This window comes from Dendropsophus ebraccatus, chromosome 3 (assembly GCF_027789765.1).
Source record: "Dendropsophus ebraccatus isolate aDenEbr1 chromosome 3, aDenEbr1.pat, whole genome shotgun sequence".
Taxonomy (NCBI): domain Eukaryota; kingdom Metazoa; phylum Chordata; class Amphibia; order Anura; family Hylidae; genus Dendropsophus; species Dendropsophus ebraccatus.
The window spans coordinates 83770048-83780829 of record NC_091456.1 but is presented as its reverse complement, the minus strand read 5'-3'; the positions used below and the strand labels follow the sequence as shown (position 1 = coordinate 83780829).

The following is a 10782-nucleotide window of genomic DNA, read 5'->3' as shown; positions in this document are numbered from 1 at the left end:
GTAGAGCAGTAGTGCAGAGCTGTGTGTGCTGTATACTGCAGGGTAGAGCAGTAGTGCAGAGCTGTGTGTGTGCTGTATACTGCAGGGTAGAGCAGTAGTGCAGAGCTGTGTGTGTGCTGTATACTGCAGGGTAGAGCAGTAGTGCAGAGCTGTGTGTGCTGTATACTGCAGGGTAGAGCAGTAGTGCAGAGCTGTGTGTGTGCAGTGTAGCACAGGCCGCCCTGGTGACGCACACCACCCTATAAGGACATGTACCATCACACACTTACTATCAAAGGCAAACAGAAATAAAACCTTCCCTATAGTCTCAGCTTGGCTTCTCCCACCCACGTGGCTGGTCACATGGCTGTGACATCACCAAAGGTCCTGTAGCTTAGTAGTTCCTAGCGCGCTCTCCCTTAGCAGCAGCATGTCGCCTGTACCGGCGCAAGATGCGGTGGGTGAGATCGTGTTACCGGGTGATGTGCTCCTGCTTCCCGCTCCGGCCGCAGACGCTCCGCTCTCCCTGTCGGCTCCCTCAGCCACTCGGCGGATGCGGGTGGTGTGCGGGCCCGGGCTGATGCGCCAGGGAGAGAACCTGCAGGTGGTGAAGTGCGGGCTCCTGAGACACCGGGATCCGGCGCTCTACTGGGTGGACTCTCAGCAGAAGAGGGTAATGTCACTACCTAGGCCGGGGCTGTGCGGGGCTCTCCGTGTGTCTATACAATAGGTTAATCCTGCTGTCACATGCCCACACCTTGTACAAGGGTTTCCGCTCTGTCCTATGACTAGATACTCTGTTGCGCACAGGAACCAATCAGAGCCCAGCTTTTATTTTTCACCTTGCTCAGGTAAAATGAAAGCTGAATTGTGATTGGTTGCTAAAAGCAACTAGGAGACTCTTGCCATTAAACAGCTAGGCAGGGACACCTTTCAGATCTGTGCCCCAGGAGTGGGTGGTTCTCGCACTGCACCACTCCACAGGTCCTCTACATGCAGCTGCTTCTACCTGCTGTAATGGTGGCCTACCTCATCCAATGTTTGGCTAAATGAGCCAAGATGGAAGTATACTTACCTGTCTGGGAGTCTGTATGACCACCGCCAGCTTTTATTGTCAGCTAGTCAGTGACTTGGGCAGCCTCCCAAGCTACTGCTACTGCTCTGGACAATTCCTGTCAGGAACAGAGGTGGCAGCAGGGAGCACTGTGTCAGACTGGAAAGAATACACCACATACAGCAGCTGCTAAGTACTGGAAGACTGGAGATTTTTAAATAGTAAATTATAAGTAATTTATAAGTAAATTATACATTTCTGGCACTTTCTGACACCAGTTGACTTAAAAGAAAAATATATGCTGTAGTTCCCCTTTAATTAATCTCCCCCATGGTGTTTTGGAGGGATCATGTATACTGCTGAGTGAACCTTTCAAAATGTTCTGCGATGGCTTCCAGGAAAACATGCTTCTAGCCTGTGGTGGTATCCGTGTTGTCCTGGACTCCTTAGAGCGGCATCCAACTTCTGAAGCCGCAGGGAAACCAACACCCAGCATTCAGGTTCAGATAACATTGGCGGAGCTGAACATTTTGACAGGTTCACTCTGCACTAATCCTGTATGCTTATGGCATGATAGTGTATTGTTAGAGTCTGCTGTCCCTTTGAATTCTCAGGGCCAGTTCACATGGAGTAAAACCGGTGGAATCCCGCCAGCCTCTGCGTCATACTGGCAGTCTATGGGAGGCTCGCACGCCTCCTCTCTCTGCGCAGAAGAACGGACATGTGAATTCCTCTGAGCTGAGAGGTGCGGAGAGAGGGACACAAGCCTCCCATAGACTGCCAATATGACGCAGAGGCTGGCAGGATTCCACCGGTTTTACTCCATGTGAACACTGCCTTAGAGTCCAGACTCTGAGCACACCAGCAATTCTGAGAAAAGCCAGTGCTGGGCCCAGTAGTAGAGGGAGCTGCAGCCCAGGCTACACAGGCTATGACAAGAGTCTTAACTAACATTACAATTAATAAAAGTGGATGGGGCTGTTTTGCATGTGACCACAACCCAACAGCCACCACATATCCACCTAAGATGGACTTTTGGTTGCTGTTATTTGCTGTTTACAACCCCATTCTGAGTTATTAGCTGGGATATAGGTTTGTGACTCTCAATCCTTGCACAACCTGTGTCCTAGCCAGGCATTCCACGGAACGTGTGAATGCAGCCTTAGGGTCCTATTCCACAGGCCGAGCAGGGCCCGATGAACGATGTAAGCGAGCCAGATCTGCTAGATCGGCGCTCGTTTACTGGACCAATTTCACGGCCCGACAATCGTTAGCGAGGGCTGCAGGGACATCGTTATCAATGTCCTTGCAGCATACATTACCTCTAGCAGGGCTTCTCCTCCGCTCCGTCTTTCTCCCCGAGTCCCGTGGCGCAGCATTAACTCCGGAGCGGCCTGACTGAGCTGTCAGACCGATCATCGGCTGATTGTTTTCTCTATTCCACTGAGCGATAATCGGCTGAATCGGCCGATTGTCGCTCCGGGGAATAGGCCCCTTAGTTTTACATGCTGTAGATCCCTGCACAGCTGAGGCAGTGTGTGGCTGCACAATAGTGGATGCAGCATTAAAGGGAATCTGTCCCATTGCGACCCTAGCTCAGGTGCTGGCAGTCCCCTAGTAAGCATGGTGCCTTTTGGTAATCTGTCCATGCACTGGATTATGCACAGTCTTGGGGCTCCTTCTGTAATGAAGTGTTGTAGATGGGTTGTGGAAATGTCCACAGCTTATGAAAGAGACTTGTAAAATGTACCCACATGCCTGATGCAGAAATCCACTGTGGGCTCTACCTGCACAAATTTACAAGTCAAACATGTAGCAGATTGGACCCTTGTGAATTCCCCCTTACAGTAGTGACGATACAAGAATAATAGTAATTACAGAGCACACAGCATTTACTGACATGTCAACTTTATGGCCAGTTCTTGCCAAGCCTCCTAATATACTGTACATTTATTGACATGGTTTCTCTTAGCATATTGTACCCATTTATCAATCCATATTCTATCTCCTATGCCCAGATTCACCAAGCTGCAAATTTACTGCCTTGATCTTATGGTCACATTAGCCTCATGGCAAAGATTGGCAATCAGAACAAACAGTGTGCTGACATGTCGTAGTATGCAGGTTGTTGTGATAGCTGTGAATGACATTGCTGTGTACTCCAACACGACTGCACCCATAAGCCAAAATTTGCAGACAACATATGCCATTCAGTCTTATTGTGAAGAGATATTGATTCTGAGCAAAAGATGAACCGCTTCCAAGTAGAGTTCCCCTTTAGTGCTCTTATTATACCATCTGGAAGCTTGAGGCCCTTGTCAGCCTCTTCCAGGATTTAGGGATAACCTCACTAAGGGTCCTATTCCACCGAACGAGCAGGACCCGATCAACGATGTAAACGAGCACCGATCTGCTAGATCAGCGCTCGTTTACTGGGCCTATTCCACGGCCCCGATGATCGTGAAACAAGGGCTGCAGGGACATTGTTACCGATGTCCTTGCAGGCCTTGTTTCATATGTTACCTGTCCGGGCTGCAGGTCTTCTTCTCCTGGTCCCGCGCGACAGCATCGGCTTCGGAACAGGGCTGTCTGAACTGACAGACTGCTCAGCCAATCACTTGCCGCGGTGGTTCCGGCCAGTGATTGGCTTGGCGGTCTGTCAGTTCAGACAGCCCTGCTCCGAAGCCGATGCTGCCGCGCAGGACCGGGAGAAGAAGACCTGCAGCCCGGACATGTAATGTATGGTTCTGCTGAAATCGTCGGTCGCTGCCGCGCACCGCTATTTCACCGTAGTGATGCGCTGGTGGCGAGCGACGATTTTAGGTCTAAACCTAAATGAACGATCAGCCGATGACCCAATCATCGTCTGATCGTTCTCTCTATTCCACGGAGCAATAATCGGCCAAACGGGGCCGATTATCGTTCCTGTGGAATAGGGCTGAAGATGAGAACCCTATCTTTTTTTCTTAGCATCCTGAGCCCTATGGGAAGGTAAACCTGCTGTTAGTTTTCTTTTAAAGATACCCAGGGTGGCAGTCACTTGCTGGACTCCACTGTCTGCACTTCCTTTTCTACAGGCCAACACAATAGAAAAGCCTGTTGGGTGGAATAGAGGAGTCACAGACAGTTGGGGATCCAATTAAATTGGGGAGCTGCAGCAGTGACTAAACTTTATTGATATGCTGCCACCTTGGGCACTCTTACATGTACAAGTTTAATACCCCTTTAATGCCTGTCTGTTTTCTATAGTATGTTCCAGTTAAAGGGGACCATGTTATTGGAATCGTCACTATGAAGTCTGGGGATATTTTCAAGCTTGATGTTGCTGGCAGTGATCAAGCGTCACTATCATTTTTGGCCTTTGAAGGTGCAACTAAAAAGAATAGACCAAATGTGAAGGTGAGCCCCCAGGATGAATGATTCTTCCCTATCGTATTTCTGTAGACATGGAGCACTTCACAAACAATAACAGTGGAATATAACGTTTACATTTTTATTATATAGTAGGGCTAATATAAAACAACCTAATATAGCTATGCTACTGGCTGCAATAGTTCTCACTCCATAGCTCCTAAATGAAGCAGGGCATATCATGTTTGGTATGCCAGGAATCAGAACGGTAAGATATGAATTATGAAGAAGGGCTGGGGCCCGTACTATCAGTATGGCACCTGAGAAAGTATCTTTCTGATATACCCAGGTGTGTTCCCTTGATGTCTGAAGCTCTGCCCAGAGGGGCTGAGTCACAGATGTCAGGTGACGCCCTCAGGCCAACCCTTTCAGGTCTATTATAAAAGTGAGACCTAGGGAACATCTAAGTGTCACAAAGTTGGGGATCCAATCGAATTGGTTTGTGCACCACTTTCTAGGCCCAAATTCCCTGGGAAGGAAGAACCTATACAACGCATCCCTGTGCTAAGTATTAGAACTTTCTTATTTTATCCTTTTTGTTTTCATTGTTTGCAGTGTGTGTATGCCTTTTGTTAACTCTCTTTTTGTACTGTCCATTTCAATGCATTAAACCTAAAAGTTTGATGGTTTGTCTTTTATGCTGGTCCACCTCGCAAGGTACCTACCAGCCTTAAGTGTCAGGAATAATTTCTCTAATTCTCTAAAGCCTAATCACACACAAAATGATATCCCACCACTTTGTCAGCAATCCGCGGGCCAACCTGCGTCAAGCCTGTCCGTCCCGTGACTAGGGGGAGGAGAATCCTAACCAAAACAGGGGAAAGGATCAAAGAGGGATAAACACAAGATAAGGGGATCAGAGGAATTTGGGAGCTCTGGGTTGCACTAGCCCTGCAGATCGATTCATCTCATGCACTCACGTTTTGCGCCCTGCTCCCGGGCCGTAACTTGAGCATAAATCACCACCCAGACACCCACTTGGCCACGAACACTGTCTGCTCGCTGGCAAACACAAACACAACACTTCGCTGTATCTGGACCCACCAGTCGCTGTCATACACGTGACCCACCGACGGCTGCTAGACACACACCCACAAAGCCCGCACACAGAACTTTGCTATGTTGGGACCCACCAGCTGTTGTCATACACCAGCCGCTGCCAGACACCCAACCACAACATACAAACACGACTTTGCTGCCACCACCCTATGTGTTACGTTATTGGGGAGACAGGGAACCCAAGAGTGTTCCACTCACAAGCAGACACACCCCACACGGTAAATTAAGCCAACCGGTCATACACAAGCACTCCTCAGGGAGCTAACTATGTTCGTTTTAGGGTACAAGACAAACCATGAAACTTTTAGGTTTAATGCATAGAAATGGACAGTACTGGGTTACGAAAAGAGAGTTAACAAAGGACATAGACACTGCAAACAATGAAAACAAAAAGAATAAAATAAAGTTCTAATACTTAGCGCAGGGATGCGTTGTATAGGTTCTGCCTTCCCAGGGGATTTGGGCTAGGAAAGTGCACAAACCAATTTGATTGGATCCCCAACTTTGTGACACTTACATGTTCCCTAGGTCTCACTTTTATCAAGGGAACACACCTGGGAATATCCAAAAGATACTTTCCCAGGTGCCATAGCGATGGTACGGGCCCCAGCGCTGCTTCATAATTCATATTTCACCGCTCTGATTCCCGGCATACCAAACATGATATGTCCTGGACACTCAGAAGGTGAGATACCGCTTATAGCATGATGAGGACAGGTAGACAGGCCATGTTTGGACTTCCTGCGATGTCCTCATCATAACCAACGCTATGGTATTGCTTCTGTGGCTTCTAACTCCACACTCTAGCCTCAATCTACTCCACCATCTCTTTACAGCTCCGTGCTTATTGCCTTTTGGTCTTTTATACAAGGTAAACAGACGGCCTGACTCCAAGCTAATCAATAAGGTCATTTGATTAACTTGGATCAGCTATGGACCTGCACCAAACTGCTAATACACAATCTATAAAATATCAATTACTATCTACAAAATATCCACTACCCCTATACATATAAAACACACCACACATAAAACTACTTTACATATTCATGAAAAGGGACAGGGCTGTCCATATTCCTCACAGGTAATATAGCACAATTTTTGCTGCAGTTTGGGGAAAATCAAATCAAAAATAGAGGGAAAAAAAATAAAAAAAGGAGAGGTGCATAACTAATGTATATCCTGATCCCATAGAGGTAACAGCCCCTGTGTGAGGAAGTGTCTGAGCAGACAGAAGACGCCTAATAATCCTGTGCTGATGTTTTCAGGGGAGCGCCTGCCATGTATCCTCTCGAAGCAAGACATTAGCTTAGTAGATCGCCTTTAGAGTACCTGTCATTAAAATATCTTTTAACATGTCATCTGGCATGTCAAAACTTATTGCTCGAATTGCTGAGACCTGCTGTGATTAGGAGATTTAGCCAGGGAGAGTATGCAGCAGCAGGGTGATCCACTCCTCGGCCACTTACTAATTCTGACAATGTAGCCTCATAGACTTACGTTGTCAGAGACACAGCCAGGGAGTAGATGGTGTTGCTGCTACGCTCTCTCCTATGCTAAACTTCCTGATCACAACAGGTTCATTCTTTGGACGGACGGCAGAATCCGCCTGTGCATAGAATGGAGCCTATGGCACGGGGCGGAAATGCGCGTGGCCGCTAGAGTCCGCGAGGGGGGGTGAGCTGCCGTAGTGTGCACGTACCCTCACACAGGGCGATTCAGCCGATAACTGTCCTGTGTAATAGGGCCCTTAGCCTAGACAGTCTGGGGCTGTTTGAAAATCCGGTGCATTTGTGGTGCACTCCTTTTATCAAGCCAGGTGAAAGTGTCTAAAACACATAGAAAACGTGCCACAAATTGCACCAGATTTTGGTGCAACTTAAATTATTTCCCCAATGTTTTCTTTTCTAACAGGTTGGAGATCTTGTCTATGGCCAGTTCATTGTTGCCAATAAGGACATGGAGCCAGAGTTGGCATGTATAGATGGCTCTGGAAAAGCAAACGGAATGGGAGTGATTGGGCAGGATGGCCTCATGTTTAAAGTTTCCCTAGGACTTGTGAGAAAGTAAGATACCATAAACTTGTATTATACCTATCACTCAAGCTCTGTACACCTTGGCTTCAATGCTGCTTTTTATAATGGAAGCTATAATGCTGTTACCAGTATACCCAGTTCCTAATAATGGTAACTGATGGGTCCCTTTGTCTTTTAATTGATTTAATCATTTCTGCAGCAGGAGTAATGTTGCGGTATTGTCAAGTCATAAACATTCCAACAATGTCTAGGTGCAAGTGTGAGCATAGCATTTTGTGGTGTTGGTTCTGTGGACAAGAGTCTGTCCTTTGTAAACTTATAAGATCTCATAAGTAAAGACAGTGAACAGTTTAAGGTATCACAGTCCCTTAAAAAAGGACCTCTTAGAGGCCTCAAAAGTTTTGAGCATTTGGTATCCCAGAACTGAGCCTGACCATTCTATACTGTTTCCATAGATCCAATAGAAGTCATTGGTTATTAAGAAAACAGCAATATTTTAGTTGACATCTGGAGTCATGCCATCTGAGGGGGCAGGCAAACTAAGGGTACTATTCCACAAAACCATTTCTTTAATTAACAACCTGGAATCGTTCACCCAAATACAGGGAGCGGTCGTCCTGTCGCCGCTACTGTGAACGACTAAATTATGTCTTACATGCGAATGATGTGCAAACACTAAAAATAGGTCCAAATTCTATCAAACGACCAACAATTTCTCATTGGTCGTTTAATCGTTGTCTGTTACACTAAAGGATTATCGTTCAAATCCAAATGATCCAACAATTATTGTATATAGGGCTCTAAGGGTATAATGGAATGGGGACAGCTGATAATGTACTTATGTATGAGAACATTCTGGCTGCATTTCATCTGTGGATGACTACTCATCTTTGTCATTTCAGGCTTTTAACCCCTCAGAATGACATTATTCAGGAACTAATGAATGTTTTCCCAATGGAATTGGTAATTGGCATGAATGGAAGAATATGGATTAAGGCCAAAACCATTCAACAGACATTAATAGTAGCGAATATACTGGAAGCATGTGAATATTTAACCGCTGAACAGAGGAAACAAGTCTTTGCAAAGTTCTCTGATAATGTATAACTGAACAATTGCATAGTTTATTTTCTAAGATACTAGACTTTTTTTTTTTTTTTATAAATAAAGTAATATTTTTGTTACTAAGGTTGTTTTGACTTTCTGTGTAATATATATTTATGGTTACAGTATAGGTGTATCATTTAGTAAAAGAATACAGGTCATACATTTACATATTTTATTCCCCTGAAAAATGTATGGGTGCCATAAGTGTCAAACGTGGTCCCCCAGATTAGAAATTGGCATTAGTCACCACATGTGCACTGCCATCCTAATTCATGGTGCATACACAGGATTTCCACATGGCTCATCGTTGCCTGGCAGAACCTGTGGGTCAATCAAATAGGTAGCGGGTGTGACATCAGAGGGGATATGCCTTGTGGACCTGGCCCTCACCACTTCAGGCACCCATTTAAGGGGTACTCCGGCGGGGGGGGGGGAACTATTTTGGGATGTGGCCGGGGAGGAGGTGGCTGAGGGAAACAACATCCACTCACCTCCCCAGTTCCAGCGGCGGGTCCCGTATCGTGGCGATCCAGTGCCCGGCCGCTTCCTGGTGTCTGACGCGGGCTCGAGACATGACATCTCAAGTCTCGGCTCAGCCAGTCAGTGACAGAGGCGGGATGTGAGCGGACTTGAAACGGATCCCGCCTCTGTCACTGACTGGCTGAGCAGACTTGAGACATCACGTCTCGAGCCCGCGTCAGACACCAGGAAGCGGCCAGGGACCAGAGCGCCGCGATATGTGACCCGCCGCTGGAACCGGGGAGGTGGGTGGACGTAGTTTCCCTCAGCCACCACCTCCCCGGCCAGATCCCAAAATAGCCCCCCCTGCCGGAGTACCCCTTTAAACTTTATCAGGGAACAAGAGCAAGGTGATATGTAAGGGTGTGATTTATCTTTTTACCAATAGGAGTCCTACATTGATGCAACACTGTATATGATGCCACAGATGCATTTTAAGACCCTGTTCATATCTACATAGGAGGTTTTGTTCTGAGCCTCCATTGTACGTTCCATCTTGCAGAGTTACAAGTGGCACTCTTTCTGGTAAAACTATGATTCATCCTATTATGTCACTGGGAAACAAAGACCCAGTTTGGGGTTTCTTTTCGTATGACTGAAGATAAACCCAATGGTGTATACACAAAGATTCCAAGAAAGAGAATTGGTAGAATATAGTAAATAGCAATATAACTCAAAACTTAAAAGATTAATGGAAAATATGGTGCAGGGCTACATAAAGAATCCTTGGATCGCTCATGCAGCCCTAGAAACTGATAGATATCTATATCTCTCTGTGCTATCTGTGCGTTCAGTTTCTAGATCATAAGCAGCAGTCTAAACATACCAGCCACGCCGCTTAATAACAGTCCTTGCATCAGCTGTATCTTCAGGTCTTGCCTCCTCTGGCTGTCAATCATTCCGGAGGAGGTCACGGCCTGAAGTTACAGCAGTGGCCATTGGACTGGAAAACAAACTGGCTGGTATGTATAGACTGCTGCTTGTGATCTAGAAATTGACAGCACTGATATATATATATATATATATATATATATATATATATATATATATACCTGTGCTGTCAGTTTCCCTTTCTCTGTTTACACATGTAGGTGAGCAATCAATAAAGAAATTTTAAAGCAGGCACAAAAGATGTGATCAGCCGATAAACGGTCTTCGGCTGATTCGTTGTCACTTTTACATGGGTCAACTATTGGCTGCAGGAGGGTTTCTAGCTATACTCCTGCTCAATAATCGGCCTGTGTAAAAGAACCCTAAAGTCTTCTACACAGAATAAACCATAATGTGTCAGATACAGGCCCTACATAGAAATTTGGACTCATCTGAGACCCATTTTGTATAATGAGGCAGCTGCCACATCAAAATAGAGAATATATCTAAAGGTGGTCATGTACCTCTCTCTTCACTTACTCTGATGAGAATTGTGGAAACAGTCATTCAAGCCTGGTTTAGTGCTTCCATAAACCCATGGACCCTGATAACAGAGCAGGAGTAGCACAATTCAGAGCGGTCACTGCTACATAAACACTAGGAAGTTATTGTATTGCCTTCTAAGGAACTTATATTGCAGTATTCTAGCTGAACGTTGTCATTAAAAAAAATTAAGCTAGACAAAAC

At 46.0% G+C, this 10782-nt stretch overlaps 1 protein-coding gene across 1 annotated transcript; it reads left to right on the top strand.

Annotated features, from left to right (window-relative positions):
- Positions 1 to 351: 351 nt before the first annotated feature.
- EXOSC3 (exosome component 3) lies at positions 352 to 8679 on the top strand. The gene is made up of 4 exons (XM_069964325.1): positions 352 to 652; positions 4283 to 4432; positions 7418 to 7569; positions 8442 to 8679. Exons 1-4 carry the CDS (start codon positions 410 to 412, stop codon positions 8644 to 8646), a joined length of 750 nt encoding a protein of 249 aa, XP_069820426.1. The 5' UTR covers positions 352 to 409; the 3' UTR covers positions 8647 to 8679.
- Positions 8680 to 10782: the final 2103 nt, after the last annotated feature.